We start from the raw sequence: 24,903 nt of genomic DNA, 5'->3' as shown, positions 1-24,903 counted from the left end.
GACCAATGGTTTGAGTGTTTCATTAGAAATTCACCAAATAGGATACTGCTATAGCATAATGATTACAATGTATTTTGTACTTTTTATTAATATACAATTCAATCTTCTTAATTGTTACTCTTATCCTTCCTCCCTATGTGTTAGAATTCCTTTCTCAATGTTAACTGATAAACTTCAGGCCTTAAAGATATGTGTTATAATAACAGTTCTTCACCCTTTTGGGAATCTTTTGTTCTCACTGTTATGGTTCTCTTTCTGCAGACTGGGGAGTTCTCAGCTCGCTTCCTGTTGAAGTTACCAGTGGATTTCAGCAACATTCCCACATACCTTCTCAAGGTAAAAAAAAAAAAAAAAAGACTTCATCCATGTTTATATTATAAATGAAGTGTCATTGGTTAGCCAGAAGTATTCATTAGCCAGTAATTTCTCAGGATGATGAACAGTGTTTATTGTTTATGTCATTTCTTTGTAATTTAAAAATTATGATTACTTGAAGTTACTCAGAAATTAATTTCTTTTAAAAAATTTAACATAGGAAAATTAAGCTTAGAAATAAAATAAATCATTTGAAATTCTTTTTATAGAGTCTTGAAAGGGTTATATTGCTCCAAGTAGAACTTCATACAAAATACTATAAGCTAATGAATTTCTTACTTTATTTTTATTACTTCTTAGTTTTGAGAGATTATGTATTGAGATAAGTTACAAGGGACTGGAAATAGGAATTAAGTTTGCCCCAGTGGGATGATTGGGCTAAGAAATAAGATTCAAACATGAATCGTGACCTGGAGTTTATTGGATACAAGCATAGATACATGAATACTGAGCCACTGGGAGTACATAAAATTTTCTCCTCATTTTCTTTTTTTTAAATCTTTTTTTTTATTGTTACTTATTACCTTTATTGCCTATTACCTTACATTACCTTCACTACTAAATATCTCTCCCTATTATCCTCTTCATAAAACTCTTGTTAAAGAAATTCTAAAAGAAATGGAAAGAATGCACAATTTGGCCAAAAAAAATAAAAGAATCACATCCTTTATGTCTGACTATAAATACAATATTCTACTCCCGTTGCTCTTTTGTTTTGCAAAGAAGTCTTCTCTGTTAATAAAAAAAAAAGAACTTTAATAACTCTCTCCCCAGTCTCTGATTTCATTAAAATCTTGCTCTGTTGCCTCATCCTAGTGTTGGAGAGCACTCTGGGTTCCTTTTCAGGTGGAACTTTGTTTTGTTTTGATGTAACAATCACCTCTAGATAAGAAATTCATTTTGTCCTCTTCTCTCAGTATGTTATTTCCCCATTCAAAAAAAAAAAAGCAGTTGAAGATTTATGGGAAGATGTTAGGAACTTTGAGCCATGACAAGCTAGGGCAGGCAACGACACCATAGTTGTATCAGAGGATGTTGGTAGAGTACTTCTTTCTCAAGGTATAAGAACATATTTTGGATTCTTAATGTACTGATGTCTCAGCAACATATAAAGAACAAAAAAATGTGTGTGGGTGAATCCCATAAAAAGGCGTCAAACAAAAGTAACTTAAAGAATGGAGGGAAAGAAGTAAGGGAAGAACAAAGTTATTATTTCTTGGAATTGGGTGGCGTACGTGTTGATTACTCAAGGAAAGAGGGAGATCACGAGAAAATAAGAAGGATCTCGAACCACACTCATTTGGTTGAGCAAATTCTAAATTCTTTATGCTTTATTTTTTTTTAAATCTTCTAATTTTACAGAGTAATAAAAAATATTGTTTTTGCTCTTCTGTCCTTCCTGAGCAAATGATTTTGAAAATGGCAATGGACTTAGTGCTAGAGGATCTACCTATTACTTCTGGCATCGTGTATTCTTTTAAAATATTTTTGCCAATTTAACAAGTAATAATAATTTCTCAATGATGTTTGAAGTTTAATTTTTCTTTTTATTGTAAAATTTGAATAGTTTTTAGATGTTTATCATGTTCTTTTGAGAACTACCTATTTTATATTATTTTACAATTTATAGATTGGAATTCATTTTTCTTCTACAAATTTGCATTAATTGAATATTTTGATTGATATACTTTCATAAGTTATCACTAGTATTATGATGTCATCATCATTTCTGTTTTTGTACATCTTATATTTCCTCAGTAAATTGTAGACTCTGGGCAACAAAGACAGGGCCTGTTTGGTTTTTGTCTTTGTTTTGTTAGCACTGTTGCCTTGTACAATGTCCAGTTTTATAACAGAAGATTAATAAATGTTTATTGAATTGTTGTGAACCAAATTATTTTTTAATATTGTTCAGTGAGGCAGGTAGGTGACTCAGTGGATAGGAAGACCTGAGCTCAAATTCAGCCCCAGACATTTACTAGCTGTGTGACCGTAGACAAGTCAGTTAACCCTGTTTGCCTCAGTTCCTCATCTGTAAAATAAGCTGGAGAAGGAAATGGCAAACCACTCCAGTATCTTTGCCAAGAAAACCCTAAAAGGGGTCATGAAGAGTTGGACATAAGCGGAAACGACTAAACAACAAGTACCTTCCTAGCCCTTGAGTTGTTATGAGGATGTTAGGAGATGATATTTGTAAAGTGCTTATCATAGTCCTTCACATATAGTAGATACTTTTAAAATGCTTGTTCCCTTCCCCATTAATAGCACCAACTTCCTAGAGTGAGGAAAGAATGTACTTATAAAGTGTATTATAAACCTTAAAGCCCTATGTAAATTCTAGCTGTTGTTGCCACAAAATTATTTTCATGTAATAAAATACATTTGTTTTTCTTCAATAATTCCATTTTTAAAAAATAGGTAAGCATTTTCTTCTTGACAATTGTGATAGATTTCACTATGGTTTCTAGATTTTTTTATTTTAAAATATTGACATTGTTGAGCATTTGAACTGATACTACGTTGATTAGTTGTTTTTAGTTGAAGCTCTTGAATTTTCTAAATATACCATTGTACCATCTGAGAGTATAGATATTTTTCTTCTTTTCTTTGCCATTGTTTATTTTTTAAACTGGTTTTTCTTGTCTTATTGCTATAGCTGACATTTTAAAAATGATGCCAAATAGTAATTCTATTCTTAGTAGGATTGAATCTATTTATCCATTACATGTACATGTAACACTAATTCTTTTCATCATGTTAAGGAAATGTCCTGTGATTAATACAGTTTTTAGAGCTTTAAAAATGAATGATCATTCATGATTGTAGAGAAGCACAGGTGTCTAAAATAGGCTCTAAAAGCAGCCAATATGAAACTATTAAGAATTATAGTAAAGCATGTTATCGGTCATTTAGTAACTACTATTAAGCACCTGCTTAATGTACCAGGCAATGTTCTTGGCCAGGAGTGGGGAACTTGTGGCCTTGGGGCCTTGCGTGGCCTTCTAGGTCCTTTGGTGCAACCTTTTGACTGAGTTTTACAGAACAAATCCTTTTATTAAGGGGATTTGTTCTGTGAAGTCTGGAGTCTGTCAAAGGGCCGCGCCCTTAGAGGGCTACATGTGGCTTTGAGGCCACGCGGTTCCCCACCCCTGTTCTAGGCACTAGGGATACAAGAATAAAGAACAAAACAGTCTTTGTTTGCAATGAGTTTATATTCTGAAGGTTGAAGATAAGTACATATGTGTGTGTGTGCATACAGTATAAACACAAAATTAGTAAATATAAATACATATAAGTAGTTAAATACAAAATAAAATGAGATTTGGTGCACTAGTAATTGACAGGATCAGGAAGTTCTTCATGCAGAAGATGGTACATGAGTTGCATCTCAAAGGAAATAAAGGATTGCGAAGTGGAAGTACATTCCTGATACGAGGAACAGCCAGTGCAAATAAATGCATAGAGTGAGGAAATAGAGTGCTACGTGTGAAGAATAAAGGAAAGGCCAGTTTGGCTAGATTGCAGAGTGCCCAGGAACTGAGCGGGAGGGTAATATTTAATGAGCCTGAAAAGGTAGGTTGGGGCTAGGTTCTGTATGGTTTCAAAAGCTAAACCGAGGTGTTTATATCTGATCAGAGGTAACAGGAAGTCAGTGGAGTTGGTTGAGTAGAGGAGTCACATCATAAGATGTCTAAAGAAAAATATTTTGGCAGAATGTAGTTTGGACCTGTGTAATGATAGCCTTGAGGCAGAAAGACCAATTAGGAAGCTATAGAAATAATCTAGAGAAGAGATGATGAGGGCCTTAATGAAGGTCATAGCTATGTGGGTGGAGCAGGGGGGTCAGATGGGAGAGATGTAGAACTGTCAAGATTTGGACATTTATTGGCTATGTGGGGTGAGAGAAAAAGAGAGTAAGGAAATTCAGGTTAATTCTGAGATTATGAATTTGAGAAACTGGAAGGATGATGAAACCTTGGATAGAAATAGGGAAGTTTGGGAGAAGGGAGGGTTTGGGAGAAAAATAATGAGTTATACCACTAGTAATTTCTGTTCAGTAATTGCTGGAGATGGTTAATACCTATTTTTCTAATACTATTTTCAAAGCCTTGACATTTTTCTTGTTTATCATTTTTAGACTTTTCTAAATCTTAATGAGGCATAGATGCCCAACCATTGTTGATTTACTGTTTGTCTTTCTTTGATTTAGATAGCTTATCCTTTAACTTATGTAGCTTCTGTGCTATTTAATGAAAATTTATTTAATATGAATATTATGTCATGTCATTGAGAGGGCTCCCTGGTATACTAGATACATAGTGGGTCACTTCCTGACTGAGTCAGAAAGACCAGGTGTGACTCAGGCTAGTTTGGTGGTTTGGGATTGGGATTAGAATGAAAAAAGATATTCTTAGACCATCTAATATTTTTAAAAAGTTTTGTTACCCACAGCATGGAAAGGGTATTCAACAATGAGGAAGGAATTGAGAGATTGAGAGAGTACTAGGGGTGGGATGGGGGTGAGGGTAGGGTTGGGGAGGAGAGAGAGATTATTAAACAATATATATATCAGGTACTTTTTATTATTATTACTGTTATTATTATTATTATTATTATCATCATCATTATTATTTTTTGGTGAGGCAGTCGAGGTTAAGTGATTTGCCCAGATTCACATAGTTAGTGCGTGTCAAGTGTCTGAGGCCAGATTTGAACTGAGGTCCTCTTGACTCTGGGGCCATTGCTCTATCTCCTGCACCACCTAGCTGCCCTTCACTTTTTATTATTAATCACAAATTATTGAATGCTATGTAGCAGGCCAAGTTTTCTTGCCTCTGCCTGATTTCTTGTGCACTAGCATTTGTATTTAAACAATCAGAAGTTCAAGACTTAGTCATCCCTTGGGCCATTTAAGGCTCCATCATGATTTCAATACTTTTTTTTTTTTTTTTTAGTAAAGGCTACCCTAACCTGCTCAGAGTAGGGCCTTAGAAAATGCTAGCCCATATAAAAATGTGCATACCCTTTGCCACAGCCACAGCACTTCTAGGGCTATATCCCAAAGAGATTATAAAGATGGGAAAAGGACCCATATGTACAAAAATATCTATATGTGGTGGCAAAGAATTGGAAATTGAGGGGATGCCTATCAATTGGGGAATGGCTGAACAAGTTGTAGTATATGAATGTAATGGAATACTATTGTGCTGTAAGAAATGAAGAACAAGCAAGCTTAAGAAAAACCTGGAAAGACTTGTATGGACTGATGCTGAGTGAAGTAAGCAGAACCAGGAGAACATTGTACACAGTAACAGTCACACTGTGCGATGACTAACTTTGATAGAATTAGCTCTTCTCAGAAATGCAAGGATCTAAGACATCTCCAAAACTCTCATAATGGAAAATATTATCCACCTCCAGAGAAAGAAGTATAGAGTTTGTATGCAGATCAAAGCATACTGTTTGCTCTTTTTTTTCTCTTCTGTTTTGTTTTGTTTCCTCTTTATTGTGGTTCCTCTATTGGTTCTAATTCTTCCTTACAACATGACTAATGTGAAAGTATGTTTAATAGGAATGTATATATAGAGCCTATATCAGATTGCATGCCGTTTTGGGGAGGGAGGTGGGGAGGAAAGGGGACAAAATTTAAAACTCACAAGCTTGTGGAAGTGAATGTTGAAAACTAAAAATAAATTAATAGAAAATGGTAGCCCAGAAGCTGTGGCTATGACTTTAGCAGATATCACTGCTATCACACCAGTGTTGAAGTCTTTCCTCTTCACACATATTAGCTATGTGATCCTGGTCACGTCATTTAATCTCTCAGTGAAGGTGCTTATTTGCATTGGTGCAAGGACTTTCCCATGGGGAGTTTCCTGGAAGAATAAAATCACTGGTCTCATCTAAAAATAAATTGTTATTTATATGCGTTTATATATAATATAGTTTTCCTTATTTATTAGTCTGTCTTTTTTTAAAACTGTTGCTTTGTTCAATATTGTAACACCTATTATTTTAGACTTGACTGAGACATAATAAATTCTTGTGTTATACCTCTGTGCTCTATTTTCCAAATTTGATAGTAAATATAGTGCATGTGCTTCTAATTTTTCTGTCTTTTGACTTTGCTTCAAATTTTCATTATGAAGAGAATTTTTATGTTGTTTCCTTTAATTCTTTTTCTAAAGACCTCATATTTATGTTTATCTCCTATACCAATGTTATCAAACTCAAATAGAAATGGATTCCTGTGGGTCACATAATGACTTAGAAAATCACAAATTAATATTATCTATGTTGTGTTTTTATTTTGTTAAACATTTCCCAATTACATTTTAATCTTGTTTGGCTGCACTGAGTGAGTCTGATGCTTCCATTTTAGAATGTTTAGAGTAATGGGACTTGGAAGGATGGTGCTTTTTGACTGTGGTGTACTATGGTAAGATTGGCCACAATCAATCAATAAACATTTATTAAGCACCTACTACGTGCCAGATACTGTAGCAAGTCCTCAGGATACGAAAAGAGGAAAAAGACAAGACTGTACCTTCAAGGATCTTACAATCTAATGGGGGAGAAAGCAAGTATGTACGAATAAGCTGTATATAGGATAAATAGGAAATAATTAAGAAAGGGAAGGTGTTATATGGAATAAGATCAGACCTGAACTTTAGGAAAATTACTTGGGTGGCTGAAGAAGGGTGGATTAGAGACTAGTGGTTTCAAACTACAATTTTTTCCAAGATTTCTTTGACTCAGTAGCCATCTTAGCCACCACATTTTTAAAAAATATTTTTTATTTCATTAAATATTTCTCAATTGCATGTAACATTTTTTAACATTAATTTTAAAAAATTTTAAGTTACAAATTCTCTCTCTTACTGCCCTTCCCTCATGTCTTGAGAAGGCAAGCAATATATCAGTTATACAAGTGAAGTCATGTGAAACTTATTTCCATATTAGCTATGTTGCAAAAGAAAAGATCCAAAACCAATCTGCACTCAGCATTTTGTATCATGAGTCCTTTGGAATTGTCTTAATCAGAGTAGCTAAGTCTTTCACGGTTGATTATCCTTCTAGTATTGGTATTACTGTGTACAGTATTCTCTTAGTTCTGCTCATTTCACTTTGCATCAGTTTATGTAAGTCTTTCTAGGATTTTCTGAGGGCATTCTGCTCATCATTATTTATAGCATAATAATATTCTATCACAATCACCACTTGTTAAGCCATTTTCCAAATGATGGGCATCCCCTCAATTTTTAATTCTTTGCCACTCCAAAAAGAGCTGCTATAAATATTTCTGTACAAACAGATTTTTTTCCTTTTCCTTGAGCTCTCTGGAATACAGACCTAGTAGTGGTATTGCTGGGTCAAAGAGTATGTACAATTTTGGGCATTGTTCCAAATTGTTCTCCAGAAGAGTTGAACTCGTTCATAATTCTACCAACGGTGTATTAGTGTCCCAGTTTTTCCACATCCTCTTCAACATTTGTCATTTTCCTTTTCTGTTTTGTTAGACAATCTAATAGGTGTGAGGTGGTACCTCAGAGTTGTTTTCATGTGCGTTTCTCTAATCAGTAGTGACTTAGAGCAGTTTGTTCAGGTGACTATTGATAGCTTTGATTTCTTCTTCTGAAAATTGCCTGTACATATCCTTTGTCTGTTTATCCCCTGGGGCATGGTTCTTATTTTTATAAATTTGACTCAGTTCCCTATATGTTTTAGAAATGAAGCCATTATCAGAGAAACTTGTAAAAATTTTTTTCAAGTTTCCTGCTTTCCTTCTAATTTTGCCTGTGTTCGTTTTGTTTGTACAAAATCTTATTAATTTCATGTAATTAAAATTATCCTTTTTACTTCCCATGATCTTCTCTATCACTTGTTTGGTCATAAATTCTCCCTTTATCCATAGATCTGACAGGTAAAATTTTTCACGCTTTTCTAATTTACTTATATCACTCTTTATGTCCAAACCATTTATCTATTTTAGTCTTGGTTAATAGTGTGAGATGTTGTTCTGTTCTTAGCTTTTTCGAAACTGTTTTCCAGTTTTCCCAGTGAATTTGTCAAATGATGAGTTTTTACCACAAAGGATTGCATCTTTGGGTTTATTAAACACTAGATTGTTATAGTCATATACTACTTGCATTGTGTACTTAATCTATTCCAGTAATCCACCACTTTATTTCTTAGCCAATAAGAGATTATTTTCATGATTACTGCTTTGTAATATAGTTTGAAATTTGCTGTGAGTGGGCCGCCTTCCTTCACATTTTTTTTTCACTGATTCTCTTTATATTCTATACCTTTTGTTCTTCCAGATGAATTTTTGATTATTTTTTTTCTGGCTCTATAAAGTAATTCTTTGAAAGTTTGATTGGCATAGCATTGAATAAGTAAATTAACTTAGAATTGTCATTTTTGTTATATTGACTCAGTCTACCCATGATCAGTTGTTTAGATATGTCTTTATTTGTGTGAAAAGTATTTTGTAGTTATGTTCATATAGTTCCTGGATTTGTCTTGGTAGGTAGTCTCAAAAGTATTTTATATTTTCTGTAGTTATTTTAAATAGAATTTCTCTTTCTATGTCTTGCTGCTGGGTTTTGTTAGTAGTATACGGATATGCTGATGACCTGTGTGTATTTATTTTATATTTTGCAATTTTGACAAAGTTTTTAATTGTTTCATTTATTTTTTAATTGATTGTCTGGGGTTCTCTAAGTATACCATCAAATCATCTGTAAAGAGTGATAGTTTTGCTTCCTCATTGCCTATTTTTATGCCTTAAATTTCTTTTTCTTGTCTTATTGCTATAGTTAGCATTTCTAGTACAATATTGAATAAAAGTGGTGATGATAGACACCCTTACTTTACCTCTAATCTTATTGGAAATGTTTTAAGTTTATCCCTGTTACAGGTAATGCTTCCTCTTGGCTTTAGATAGCTACTACTCATTTTAAGAAAGGCTTCATTTGTTCCTTTGCTTTCTAGTGTTTTTAATGGAAATTAGTGTCACATTTTGTGAAAAACTAGTGTTGCATTTTGTCAAAAGTTATTTCTGTGTCTATTGATATAATCACATGATTTTTGTTGTTTTTGTTATTGATGTGGTCAATTTTGCTTATATTTTTCCCCAGTATTAAACCAGCCCTGCATTCCTTGTGTAAATTCCTCTTGGTCATAGTGCGTGACCTTTGTGATTATATTGTTGTTATCTCCCTGTTTTTATTTAAAATTTTTGCATTGATGTTTGGTAAGGAAATTTTCCTATAATTTTCTTTCTTTTTGTGCTCCTTGGTTTAGGTATCAAAACCATATTTGTGTCATAAGAAGAATTTGGTGGGACTCCTACTTTACCCATTTTTTCAGATAGTTTATATAGCATTGGGTTTAATTGTTCTTTAAGTGTTTGGAAGAATTTACTTGTCAAGCCATCTGGTCCTAGAGATTTTTTCTTAGAGAGTTCATTGATAGCTTGTTCAGTTTATTTTTTTGTAAGATAGGGTTATTAAGTCTTCTATTTCTTCTGTTAATCTGGGCAGTTTATATTTTTGTAAATATTCATACATTTCACTTAGATTGTCAGTTTTATTGACATGTATTTAGGCAAAATAATTCTTAAGAATCACTTCAATTTCCTCTCTGTTGGTGGTGTATTCACCCTTTTCATTTTTGGTACTGGTAATTTGATTTTCTTCTTTTTTGAAAAATCAAGTTGCAAAAAAAAAAATCAAGTTAACCAATGGTTTATCTATTAAAAAAACCAACCAGCTCCTTATTTTATTTATTAGTTCAATATGTCTTTTGCTTTCAGTTTTATTAATCTCTCTTTTGATTTTCAGGATTTCCATTTTGATATTTAATTGGATATTTTTAATTTGTTCTTTTTTTTAGCTTTTTTTAGTTGCATTCATAATTCATGATTTGCTCTTTCTCTCTTTTATTAATAAATGCATTTAGAATTATAAATTTTCCCCTAAGAACTGTTTTGACTGCATCCTACAAATTTTGGTATCTTTTCTCATTTTTGTCATTCTCTTTAAAAAATTATTTATCATTTCTATGATTTGTTCTTTGACCCACTCATTGTTTAGGCTTAGGTTATTTAATGTGCAATTAATTTTTAGTCTATGCTTCCATGGCCCTTTATTGGATGTAATTTTTGTTGCATTTAAAACTGAAAATGTTGCATTTAAAATTTCTGCTTTTCAGCATTTGGTTGTGAACTTTTTATGCTCCAATACATGGTCAGTTTTTGTGAAGTTGCCATGTACATCTTAGAAAAAGATATACTCATTTCTCTTCCCATTCAGTTTTCTCCAGAGGTATCTCATATCTAACTTTTCTAAGATTCTATTAATTTCTTTAACTTTTTTCATATTTCTTTTATAGTTAAATATATCTAGCTCTGAGAGGGGAAAGTTGAGAATACTACTAGTATATATATAGAAAGTTGAGATATACTACTAGTATAGTTTTACAATTTCTTCTTGTAATTCATGTAACTTTTCCTTTAAAAATTTGGATGCTATATATTTTGGTCCATATATGTTTAGTATTACTATTACTTTATTTTTTTAGTGCTTTTTGATAAGATGTAGTTTCCCTGCCTGTGTTTTTTAATTACATCTATTTTTGCTTTTGCTTTGTCTGAGATCATGATTGCTATCCCTACTTTTTTTTTTACCTTATCTAAAGCATAATAGATTTTGCTGCAGCCATTTATTTTATCTTCATGTGTGTTTCTGGTAAACAACAAGATTTTGGATTCTGGTTTCTAATCCATTCCGCTATTCACCTGTTTTATAGGTGGGTTCATCCTATTCAGATTGACAGTTATGATTACTAACTATACATTTCCCTCCATCCAGTTTTATTCTGTTTATTTTTTTTTTGTCTTTCTTTTTATCCTATCCTTCTTCTAAAGTCTGTTTGGCTTCAGACCAGAGACTTCTTTAATCTACTTTCTCTTTTATCACCTTATCCCCACCCCTTCTTCTTATCTCTTTTCCTTGGTACTTACTACTTTTGCTTCTACTTACTTCTAGATTGGGTAAGATAGATATCTGTACCCATCTCTCTTTCTTTCTTTCTCTCTCTCTCAATTCTTTGAATCAATTTAGATGAAAGTGAGTTTCAAGGCCCATTCCCTTCCCCCCACATTTCCCCCACCACTGTAAATGCTTATCCTTGCACATCTCTTTTTTTGTCACATAATTTCCCCCATTCTTCCTTTTTCTTCCTCCTCCTCCCAAGGCATCTCCTTTCTTGACCATCCATTTTAAAAAATAACATCCCAACATAATCCAAGTTTCTCCCACACCCTTTGTCTTTGTAGATTCCTTCTAACTATCTTAATAATGATAAATTTATTAGAAGGTACATATATCATCTTCCCATATAGAAAGATTAAATTGTATAACCTTATTGAGTTCCTTATTTCTCTTTCATGTTTACCTTTTTATGTTTCTCTTGAGTCTTGTATTTGAAAGTTACATTTTCTGTTCAACTCTGGTCTTTCCACCAGTAGTGCTTCAAAGTCCTCTCTTTTCATTAAATGTTTATGTTTTTCCTTTGAAGAATTATACTTATTTTTGCAGGATAGGTTATTCCTGGTTGTAATCTAATTTCTTTTACCACCTAGAATAACATATTCTAAGCCCTCCAGACCTTTAAAGTGGAAGCTGCTAAATATTGTATGACCCTGACTGTGGCTTCACAATTTTTAAATTGATTCTTTCTGACTGATTGAAGTATTTTGCTTTGAATTAGAAGGTCTGTGATTTGGCTGTAATATTCCTGGAAGTTTTCATTTTTGGATGTCTTTCAGGAGGTGATGGGTGGATTTATTCAATTTTTATTTTGCCCTCTGGATCTAAGATGTTGGGGCAGATTTCCTTGATAATTTCTTGAAATATGATGTCTAGGATCCTTTTTTTGATCATGACTTTCTGGTAGTCCAATAATTTTTAAATGATCTCTTCCCAATCTATTTTCCAAGACAATTGTTTTTCTGAAGAGATATTTCACATTTTCTTCTATTTTCATTCATTTGACTTTGTGTTATTGTTTCTTGATGTCTCATAGAGTCATTAGCTTTCAGTTGCCCAGTTCTAATTTTTAAGCAATTATTTTCTTCTGTGAGCTTTTATATTTCTTTTTCCATTTGACTAATTTCAAATGCATAAATCCAGAGAATTACAGGGAAAGATAAGGTTTTTTTTTAAAATGAGCAATGAAAAGAAATAAAAGAAAATAATAGAATGGGAAAGACAAGACTTCTCTTCAAGAAAATTAGAGATATCAAGGGAAAGTTTCATGCAAAAATGGGCATGATAAAAGACAAAAATGGTAGGTATTTAACAGCGGCAGAAGAGATTAAGAAGAGGTGGCAAGGGGGCAGCCAGGTGGCAGAGTGGATAGAGCACTGGACCTGGAGTCAGGAGGACCAGAGTTCAAATCCAACCTAAGACACATAACACTCACTAGCTGTGTGACTCTGGGCAAGTCACTTAACCCCAGTTGCCACACACACACACACACACACACACACACACAAGAAGAGGTGGCAAGAATACACAAAAGAACGATGTAAAAAAGATCTTAGTGTCACCAATAACCACAGTGGTATGGTTACTGATCTAGAGCCAGACATCCTGGAGAATGAAATCAAGTGGGCCTTAGAAAGTATCACTAACAATAAGGCTAGTGGTAGTGATAGAATTCTAGCCAAGCTATTTAAAATCCTAAAAGATGATGCTGTTAAAGTGAGGCAATCAATATGCCAGCAAGTTTGGAAAATATGATAGTGGTCAATGGATTGGAAAAGATTAGTTCATGTCCCAGTCCTAAGGAAGGATGATGCAAAGGAATGTTCAAATTATCAAACAACTGGTAATTTCACACGCCAGCAAGGTTATACTTAAAATGCCGCAAATGAGGTTTTAGTAGTATGTGAACTGAGAATTACCAGAAGAGCAAACTGGTTTTTGAAGAGGAAGAGAAACTAGAGACCAAATTGCCAACATTTATTGGATAATGGAGAAAACAAGGGAGTTCCAGAAAAACATTTACTTCTATATTGATTTCATTAAAAACTTTTACTCTGTGGATCACAAGAACATGTGGCAAGTCCTCAAAGAAACGAGATTATCTTACTTGTCTCCTGAGGAACCTGTATGTGGGCCAAGATACAGCAGTTAGAACTCAATGTGGAACAATTGATTGGTTTAAGATTGGAAAAGGAATATGACAAGGTTTTATGTTGTCACCTTATTTATTTAACTTATATGCATAGTACATCATGTGAAATGCCAGACTGGATGAATCAAAAGCTGTAATTAAGGTTGCTAAGAGAAATATCAACAATCTTGGATATACAGACAGTGGCACTCTGATGGCAGAAAATGAAGAATTAAGTCTCTTGATGAGGGTGAAAGAGAAGAGTGTCTCAAAGCTGTCTCATAGCTGTAAAAGCTGTCTCAAAGCTTAACATAAAAAAAAAAAACCCTAACATCTTAGCAACTGGTCCCGTCACTTCTTGGCAATTAGAGTGAGAAGATTTTATATATTTTATATTCTTGGGCTCAAAGATCACTGCAGATAGCAACTGCTGCCATGAAATTAAAAGATACTTGCTTCTTGGAAGAAAAGCTGTGGCAAATCTGGACAGAATTCTAAAAAGCAGAGACATCATTTTGCTGACAAAGGTCTGTATAGTGAAAACTATGGTTTTTGTACTAGCAATGTATGGCTGTAAGAGTTGTACTTTATAGGAAAACTGAGTGCTGTAGAATCAATGCTTCCAAATTGTTGTGCTGGAGAAGATTTTTAAGAGTCCTTCAGACAGCAAGGAGATCAAATCAGTCAATGTTTAAAGTAATTAATTCAGGCTCTTCACTGGAAGGTCAAATACTGAAGCTGAAGCTTAAATACTTTGGTTACATAATGAGAAGATGGGACTCATTGGAAAAGATTCTGATGTTGGGAAAGATTGAATGCAAAAGGAAGAGGGGAAGGCAGAAGATGACATAGTATGGTGCAAACAATGAACATGAACTTGAGTAGACTTCAGGAGATAGAATGGCCTGGTTTGCTATGTTCCATGGGGTCATGAAGAGTTGGACAGGACTCAATGACAGAACAACAGTAACAATTCTGCTTTTTAAGTAGTTTTTTTTTTTTTTTTTGGTGAAATTTTCTTTCCCTTTTCTCATTTGACCAATTTTTTTTAAAGGTCTTAATTTCGTTAGTATTTTTTTTGTGTCTCTTATTAAGTTGTTAAATGACTTTTCACAATTTTCTTCCTTTGCTCACATTTCTTTATTTAATTTTTTTCTCTACCATTCTTACTTGATTTTGAAAATCAGTTTTTTGCTCTTCCCAGAATTGTTGTTGGGCTTGTTTCCAATTCACATTTTTTTTGTAGCTGTTTTGACTTCACTTCATTACCTTCTTCTGAGTTTGTGTCTTGATCTTCCCTGTAACCAAAGTAACTTTTTATGGTCAGGTTTTTTTTTTTGTTGCTTCCTCATTTTTCTACCCTATTTCTTGATTTTGAACTTTAACATTATATTGGACTCTGTTCCCTGTGTGTGTTGGGGGGGGGAAGGTCAATGTTTCAAGCTTTAGACTTTTTTTGAACTGCTGTTTTCAGAGATAATTCTGGAGTTTCCAGAGTTTTTGGTGCTTCCAAAGTGATGTCATCTGGGAAAAGAGGTGCTCGCTCTCCTGTTATGCAATTTGGTCCTTACCTAGCAAGGGCCCCTGATCCCTTGGGATTGCAGTCATTACTACTCCGTAAGGTTCCTCCTTTCTTGGGACTGAAAGTGATATTGGTCCTCAGCGCCCCAACTTCCTTGGGATTGGAAACAGTGTTGCTTCTCAGGATCCCAACTCCCATAGAATTGAAAGTGATACTGTTCCCTTTTGACCACAAGCATTCCTCTCTGCCCTTGAACTGTGACCCATAAGTGGGTATAGCTAATGAAGTTTCCAAACAGTGTCTAGTACAATGTTTAATGCTAACATAGAGATCTCCTGTAGTCTCTCTCTGACCAGTTATCAGTTCACCTTACCTGCTTTGGCTTGAGAACTGCTTCTGTCCCCACTACCTCATCCTACCACTGGTATTTCATCTACATGGTCTCTGGGACAGCCGCTACCCTCATGTCACAGATCTTTCCTTCTGACCTCCTACGTTATATTAAGCTTGACCAAAGTCTTACCCTTACCTTTTGTTTGCGCTTCGAGTCCAGAATTTTATTTGAGTCATTATTTTAAAATTGTTGGGGGCAATGTTGGGAGTGCTTGGCTGAATGCTACCTCTGCCTTGCCATCTTGACTTTTTCCCTAGATGTCCTGCCTCCACAGTTTTTACAAAGCATATTTTCATTTATTTATTTTTCATCACTTTAATTTCTCAATGTATTCCACTCTCTTCCTTTCCTAGAGATCATCTCTTAAAATAAGAAAGACTGGGAAAAACTATTTGGCTGCCTTAACCAACATATTGAAAAAGTCTGGCATTTTTTTACTATTTTCCATACTCAGTTCCTTCACCCCATCAAAGGAAGGATTAGGTATCTTTTCATCTCTTCTTTGCAGCCAAGTTCATAGATTATAATTTTACTACATTCATTTTGTTTTGTTCTTGTTTTTTCTTTCCATTTAAATTGTGAAGACATTGTGAATATTGTTTTACTGTTTTTGCTTACTTTATTTTGTATGAATTGTTATACATTTTTCTGTGCTTCTCTGTATTCACAATATTCATTATTTCTTTCAGAAGAGTGATATTCCAGTCATATATGACAGCTTGTTTAGATGCTCCCCAATGGACATAAACTTTATGTCCAGTGCTTTGCTGTTGTAAACAATGCTGCTATAAATATTTTGGTGTATAAGGGGCTTTTCTTTTTCTTGTTGACATCCTTGGGATACATGTGTGTAAGGTTTGGTGTCATTTTGTGTCCAAGTGTGTTTTAGTTATCTGGTTTGATAAGCCTTAGGATGTTCATTCTTATGTCTTTAATATATGCTTCAGGAAGACAAAAGGTCCTCTTTATTTCTATTATTAGAAAGATTGCTGTCTCTGTACTTTTCAACAATCTATCTCAGTAGGGAATCAAACACCACCACTCCTTATCTTGTCACTTCTTTACCCTTATATTCTAGCTTCTATTTTTAAAATATATTTTTAAATTGAAAAATCCTCTGAAATTTTAATTGGTATTCTTTTGTATGAAACCAAGAATGAACTTTCTTAGCCTGAGATATAGTAGTGACTATTGCACTGATTTATTTCTTTTAGAAGCACATGGCTGAGGCATACATGTGCTTGCCTACTTGGAGTATGAGGGTTATTCATTCATTCCATGGAGGAAGTGTGATTTTGACTTCCCTAGGCAGTGTCGTCCTGGAATCTAGCATTCTAGCCATAAAAGAAAGGTTTTCTGAATATCACCAGCCTTATGGTTTATACTGGGAGTTATTCCAAGTTAGATAGTCTCGGGGCAGCTAGGTGGTGCAGTGGATAGAGCACCGGCCCTGGATTCAGGAGGACCTGAGTTCAAATTCGGCCTCAGACACATAACATTTACTAGTTGTGTGACCCTGGGCAAGTCACTTAACCCTATCACCTAGACCTACCCCACCCCCCCACCCCCCCAAAAAACAAACAAACAAACAAACAAACAAGTTAGATAGTCTCTGGATCAGAGTTTTGAGAGGAGATTTCCAGATGCAGTATGCTTCTTGCACAAATAGGAAGATTGACCATATAGTTTCTTAGCCACTGTGCTATTTGAAGAACAAGGATAGTGTTCTTTAGATGTGTATTTCTGACTGGAAAGAGATTGTTTTAGCTGCCCAAACTGTATTCATCTTTTGGGGAAATTCAGACTACAGAGTGACTACAAACTTGAGAGTAAATAGTGTTGGATCCTACAGCAAAGCTGTCAACTCAGAATTCAGTTCCTTTCTGAAGAAAGCTAGTGGGGTATTTCATGGCCTTAGTGTCTCTTAATGGGCTCCAAATGAACTCTCCGATATTCTATATTTTCTGTGAAATAAATCTTTCCTATGCATGCCTTGAGTGCTTGTATTTTAGCTTGTACCCCATTCCCTTCCTGTGGGAGAATCTAGACGTGAGTCAAACATAACTTGTTATTTGGAGTCTCTGGCTTCTGTACATCTTTGGGAGTTATGAGCCAGATAGACAGTGACTCTAGTCATGTGAATCCTGTGTCTTGGAAAGTTCTTGCAGATAGGAAGTAGCAGCATGTGAAAGGGTAAAGAGTCTAAAATTTAGAACCAGAGGTCACAGGTGAGGAGTTTAGATCTTTAGTTGCCTGGACAGGGACTCTGGGTGAGTCACCTCACTGCCCTGGACTTCGTTTTTCTTATCTATATGGGGTGGGGGGACATCTCAGTGACCTCTAAAATCCTGTAGTTATATCCACTGCCCTATGATCTTCTGACCTTCCTTAATGAATTTTGTAGGATCATTTCTTTGTCATTTTAGTCTTGAATGTTGGAGTAGTGACCTTCTTATTTTTTTCTTGGTTTCCTTTTTTTGCCTAGGCATACGTTTTTGCTTTTAAAGGATTTCTACTTTTGTCTGAGCCCATTACATTTTGGTATAAGAGAAGTATATATGTTCTTCATTAGAGGCTTTTCAGGAACTTGATGACCTCTGTGATTGCCTAGAGGCAGAACAAAATCATACATGGTTTTGAATAAATAAAAATAATTGTTAATGATGATAATAATTGAATATATAACCATGTAGGATTGTAAATATTTGCCAAATTAGTGGAATTTTTTCAGCAGCTAATTCAAAGGAAAAGAACAGGCTTTAAAAAAATTCCTGAGTAAAATACTGGTTTCCTGCCTCATTAAGGTTTCATTTTCAATTTCCATTTGACTAATTCTCCAATTTGTACACATGGGTTATAAAGTTCAAAAGAGGATGGAGCTCAGCAATTTCTATCAATTTCTCTACCTCTTCTGTTGTGGAAAATATACATATTAGGTCTGTGATTATTAAGCATAATTAATTTGATTTCAGTAATTACTTTGCTCTGTTAGGATAGTAAGTAGTTACTGTGGCAACTCTTTTGATACAGATTTACTGACATCATCCATATGCCTCAGTTAAGTCCCAATTTAGGCTCACTCAAAGACAAATTCAGTAATATTCAAAAGCACTTTATTTACATAATCACTCTAACCCAGGAATTGCCATGATGATTTGTTTGTTTTTATTTATAAATAACATAGCTGTTGAAGTCTGATAAGTTTGTGTGTATCAGCCAGGGAATATTTTATATTTGCCTATATATATTTGGGTCTTTTCTTTCTAAAACAGGTCTTTCTTCTTTTCATATTCTTTAAGGTCAAAGAAAATCACTCTGGAATGTAATATACCCTCTACTATCCTAATTCCCTTTGGAAAATTTTATTTTTCTTTATGTTAACATTAAGAATGCTAGTTTTGAGAAAGTCAAGGTAGTGAAACAAAAAGATGGAACACACCCATTTAGTGTGTGTTCCATGCTAATGTTTTGCTCTAAGATGGAACATTTCAGTCTTAAAAATAAAATATCTGCATAACAGTAGTATAAAAGTAATTTATATTTGTTTTCAAATTTTATATACAATTTAGCAGTTTTTTTTTCACTCATGCTGAGAATTAGAACCAATAGGAGGAACCACAAGAAAGAGGAAACAAAACACAACACAAGAAAAAAATTAGCAAACAGTATGCTTCGATGTGCATTGAAACTCCATAGTTCTTTCTTTTAGATGTGGATAGCATTTTCCATCATGAGACCTTTGGAAATGGCTTAGATCCTTGCATTGCTGAGAAGAGTTAAGTCTATCAAATTAGTCATCACACAACATGACTGTTACTGTGTACAACGTTCTCCTGGTTCTGCTCACTTAATTCAGAATCAGACCATATAAGTCTTTCCAGGTTTTTCTAAAGTCTTCCTGCTCATCATTTCTTACAGCACAATAGTATTCCATTACATTCACTTATCACAACTTGTTCAGCCATTCTCCAATTGATGGGCATCCCCTCAATTTCCAGTTCTTTGCTACCACAAAAAGGCTGCTATAAATATTTTTGTACATGTGGGTCCTTTTCCCATTTGTATGATCTCTTTGGGATACAGCCCTAGAAGTGCTATTGCTGGGTCAAAGGGTATGCACATTTTGTAGCCCTTTGGGCATAGTTCCAAATTGCTCTCCAAAATCGTTGGATCATTTCACAACTCCACAACAAATTCATTAGTGTTCTGATTTTCCCACATCTCCAACATTTATCATTTTCCTGTTTTGTTATGTTGGCCAATCTGATAGGTGTGACGTGGTACCTCAGACTTGTTTTGATTTGCATTTCTGTAATCAATAGTGATATAGAACATTTTTTCATATGGCTATGGATGGCTTTAATTTCTTCATCTGAGAACTGCCTGTTCATATCCTTTGACCATTTATCAATTGGGGAATGATTTTCTTATAAATTTGACTTAATCTTCTATATATTTTAGAAATGAGGCCCTTATCAGAGAGACTGGTTGTAAAAATTCTTTCCCAATTTTCTACTTTCCTTCTAATCTTAGTTGCATTGGCTTTGTTTGTACAAAACCTTTTCAATTTAATGTAATCAAAATTATCCATTTTGCATTTCATAATGTTCTTTATCTTCTGTTTGGTCATGAATTCTTCTGTTCTCCATAAATCTGATAGGTAGACTATTCCTTGCTCTCCCAGTTTGATTGTAGTATCAGCCTTTGTAGCTATATCATGAACCCATTTTGACTTTATTTTGGTATATGGTGTGAGATTTTGGTCTATGCCTAGTTTCTGCCATACTCTTTTCCAGTTTTCTCAGCAGTTTTTGTCAAATAGTGAGTTCTTATCCCAGAAGCTGGGGTCTTTGGGTTTATCAAATAGTAGATTATTATTAGTCATTGACTACTGTGTCTTGCGTACCTAACCTATTCCACTGATCCACCACTCTGTGTCTTAGCCAGTACCAAGTAGTTTTGATGATCGCTAGTATTTATACTACAATTTACTACTAGTATAATTGTAGTATTTATACTACAATTTAAGATCTGGAACAGCTAGGTCACCTTCCTTGCATTTCTTTTCATTTGTTCCCTTGATATTCTGGACCTTTTGTTATTCCAAATGAATCTTATTATTTTTTTCTAGCTCTATAAAATAATTTTTTGGTAGTTTGATTGGTATGACACTGAGTAAGTAAATTAACTTAGGTAGAATTGTCATTTTTATTATATTAGCTTGGCCTACCCATGAGCAACTGATGTTTTTCCGATTCTTTAGATCTTACTGTATTTGTGTGAAAAGTGTTTTGTAATTGTGTTCATATAGTTCCTGGGTTTGTTTCAGGAGGTAGACTCCTAAATATTTCATATTGTCTACAGTAAGTTTAAATGAAATTTCTGTCTCTTCCTGTTGGGCTTTGTTGGTAATATATAGAAATGGTGATGATTTATGTGGGTTTATTTTATAGCCTGCAACTTTGCTAAAGTTGTTTATTATTTCAAGTAGTTTTTTACTTGATTCTCTAGCGTTCTCTAAGTATATCATCATATCATTTGCAAAGAGTGATAGCTTTGTTTCTTCTTTGCCTATTCTAATTCCTTCAATTTATTTTTCTTCTCTTATTGCTAAAGCTAACATTTCTAGTACGATATTGAACAACAGTGGTGATAATGGACATCCTTGTTTCACCCCTGATCTTACTAGAAATGCTTAGCTTGTTTCCATTACATATGATGCTTGCTGAAGGTTTTAGATATATGCTACTTATTATTTTAAGGAAGATTCCATTTATTCCTATGCTCTCTAGTGTTTTTAATAGGAATGGGTGTTATATTTTATCAAAAGCTTTATCTGCATCTATTGAGATGACCATGTGGTTTCTGTTTGTTTTGTTGTTGATATGATCAATTATGCTGATAGTTTTCCTAATTGAACCAGTCTTGCATTCCTGGCATAAATCCTATCTGGTCATAGTGTATTATTCTTGTGATAATTTGGTGTAATCTATTTGCTAATATTTTATTTAAAATTTTTGCATCTAAATTCATTAGGGAAATTGGCTTATAATCTTCTTTCTCTGTTTTGACTCTTCCTCGTTTAGGTTATCAGCACCATATTTGTATCATAGAAAGAATTTTGTACAACTCCTTTTTAGGCTATTTTCCCAAATAGTCTATATAGTATTAGAATTAATTGTTCTTTAAATGTTTGATAGAATTCACTTGTAATCTGGTCCTGGAGATTTTTTCCTAGGGAGTTCATCAATGGCTTATTCAATTGGGCAATTTGTATTTTTGTAAATATTCATCCATTTCACTAAGATTGTCAAATGTATTGGCATAAAATTGGGCAAAATAGTTTCTAATTATTGTTTTAATTTCCTCTTCCTTGGTAGTAGATTCACCCTTTTTTTTGACACTGGCAATTTGGTTTTCTTCTTTCTTTTTTTAAATTAAATTAGCCAAAGTTTTATTTATTTTATTGGTTTTTTCATAAAACCATTTTTTAGTTTTATTTATTAGTTCAGTAGTTTTCTTAATTTCAATTTTATTAATTTCTCCTTTGGTTTTCAGTATTTCTAATTTGGTATTTAACTGAAGATTTTTAATTTGTTCTTTTTCTAGTTTTTTTTTAGTTGTATGCCCAATTAATTGATCTCCTCTTTCTGTATTTTATTCATGTAAGTATTTAGAGATATAAAACTTCCCCGAAGAACCACTTTCACTGCATCCCATAAGTTTTGATATATTGTCTCATTATTGTCATTCTCTTGAATGAAGTTATTGTTTCTATGATTTGTAGTTTGACCCATTCATTTTCTAGGATTAGATTATTTAGTTTCCAATTTTTTTTAGCCTGTCTTTCCATGGCCTTTTATTATATATAATTTTTATTGCATCATGATTTGAAAAGGATGCATTTAATATTTCTGCCCTCCTGCATTGAGTTGTGAGGTTTTTGTGCTCTAGTATATGGTCAATTTTTGTGTATGTGCCATGTACTGCCAAGTAAAAGCAATGACTTGCTGTCCCCCAAACCCCTCCAAATACTTGTAAAAAATGGCTCTAAACAAATTCTAGACCACTAGAACCCCCCAAAAGACAGAGGGGAACACATTTCCAGCCCAAGACAACCTGGATGGTTGATTGGAAAGGTCTATTACATTGGGCTCGGAGAGGACTGCAGTTCAGCGTGGGCTGCACCAGCAAAGATGGGACTTCAGCAAAATTGGAGCAGGCCTCAGGGGACTGAATCATGGGTAGCTGTGGTGGTTTCCAGACTTCTCAACCCACAAATGCGAAACACAACTTAGAAGGTTAGTGAGAAAGGTCTGTCAGACCTGGGTGAGAGAGGAGTGTGGTTCAGCCCTAGTGCAAACCCAGGGAGGCAGCCACAGTGGCAGTGGCTGCTTCCCAAGCTTTTAGCCCACAGATGGTGGGGGATCGAGCTGCTGATCAGAGAGGAATTGCAGGGCCATCTTTGCTGGTGCTGAGGCAGGATTCTCTTGCTTTGCCCATGCTTGGATTTGGATCACAGTTCTGGGTGGTGGTTCTGGGACCAGGAGGAGGGCTGGTGTGGTGGAGCTTGTAGTGGCGGTGGAGAGGGAATCTTCCTCACAGTTCCAAGGCAGGAAAGAATGCTTGTGGTCATTCATAGACCAGAGCCCAAGCCAGAAAAGGAGTGAACAACTCCCCCTCCTACTCTCCCTCCCCCCCATCACAGCACCTTGGAAGAACTGAAAATTTACAGGTCCCTAGAAGTATCTCTGAAAACAGCTGTACAAAACCCCTGAAGCTTGGGACAGTACATTCTCTGCACTGGAAGCAGACCCTACCTTAAAAAGAGTTTAAAAGTCAAGTAATTGGCTGGGAAAATGAGCAAACTGCGCAAAAAAAGTCAGATGATAGAATCTTTCTTTAGTGACAAAGAAGATCAAAACATACAACGAGAAGAAGACAGCAAAGTCAGAGCTCCTACATCCAAAGCCTCTAAGAAAACTATGAATCATTCCCAGGCCATGGAAGAGCCCAAAAAGGATTTTGAGAATGAAGTAAGAGAAGCAGAAGAAAAATTGGGAAGAGAAATGAGAGTAATGCAAGAAAATCATGAAAAACAAGTCAACAGCTTGCTAAAGGAGACCCAAAAAAATACTGAAGAAAATGACATCTTAAAAAATAGCCTAACCCAAATGGCAAAAGAGGTCCAAAAAGCCAATGAGGAGAAGAATGCCTTAAAAAGCAGAATTGGCCAAATGGAAAAGGAAGTCCAAAAGCTCACTGAAGAAAATACTTCCTTAAAAATTAGACTTGAACAAATGGAAGCTAATGACTTTATGAGAAATTAAGACATTGTAAAACAAAACCAAAAGAATGAAAAAATAGAAAACAATGGAAATATCTCATTGGAAAAACAACTGACCTGAAAAATAGATCTAGGAAAGATAATTTTAAAATTATTGGACTATATGAAATCCATTATCAAAAAAAGAGCATAGGGAGGCAGCTAGGTGGCGCAGTGGATAAAGCACTGGCCCTGAAGTCAGGAGAACCTGAGTTTAAATCTGGCCTCAGATCAAACACTTGACACTTACTAGCTGTGTGATCCTGGGCAAGTCATTTAACCCCAATTGCTTTTTAAAAAAAAAGAGCCTAGACAGCATCTTTTAAGAAATTATCAGGGCAGCTAGGTGGCACAGTGAATAGAGTACCAGCCCAGGTGTCAGAAGGACCTGAGTTCAAATCCGGCCTCAGACACTTGACACTTACTAGCTGTGTGACCCTGGGCAAGTCACTTAACCCCATCCTAGCAAAAGAAAAAGAAAGAAAGAAAAGAAATTATCAAGGAAAACTCCCCTGATATTCTAGAACCAGAGGGTAAAATAAAAATTGAAAGAATCCACTGATCACCTCCTGAAAGAGATCCCCCAAAGAAAACTCCTAGGAATATTGTAGCCAAATTCCAGAGTTTCCAGGTCAAGGAGAAAATATTGTAGGCAGTCAGAAAGAAAACAATTCATGTATTGTGGAAACACAATCAGGATAACACAAGATTTAGCAGCTTCTACATTAAAGGATTGGAGAGCTTGGAATATAATATTCCATAGGTCAAAGGAGATAAGATTACAGCCAAGAATCACCTACTCAGCAAAACTGAGGAAAAAATTGACATTCAATGAAATAGAGCATTTTCAAACATTCTTGATGAAAAGACCAGAGCTGAATAGAAAATCTGACTTTCAAATACAAGACTCAAGAGAATCATGAAGAGGTAAACAGGAAAGAGAAATCATAAGGGACTTATTAAGGTTGAACTGTTTATATTACTGCATGGAAAGATGAAATTTGTAACTCATGAGAACTTTGTCAGTATTAGTGTAGTTGGAAGGAAAAATTAGATAGATAGATAGATAGATAGATAGATAGATAGATAGATAGATAG

General features: G+C 34.6%; 1 protein-coding gene across 2 annotated transcripts in view; it reads left to right on the top strand.

The window, feature by feature from the left end:
- BABAM2 (BRISC and BRCA1 A complex member 2) overlaps positions 1–24,903 on the top strand; it is a 583,899-nt gene that overhangs the window by 193,992 nt on the left and 365,004 nt on the right. For both annotated transcript variants that reach the window (XM_027850454.1, XM_027850455.1), the window contains exon 6: positions 262–336. In XM_027850454.1, the coding sequence (XP_027706255.1) occupies positions 262–336 (75 nt within the window). The remainder of the gene's footprint in view (positions 1–261; positions 337–24,903) is intronic.

This window comes from Vombatus ursinus, unplaced genomic scaffold (assembly GCF_900497805.2).
Source record: "Vombatus ursinus unplaced genomic scaffold, bare-nosed wombat genome assembly UNPS02009062.1, whole genome shotgun sequence".
Classification (NCBI taxonomy): domain Eukaryota; kingdom Metazoa; phylum Chordata; class Mammalia; order Diprotodontia; family Vombatidae; genus Vombatus; species Vombatus ursinus.
Note: the sequence above shows the minus strand (reverse complement) of the source record. Positions and strands in the feature narration are given on the sequence as shown.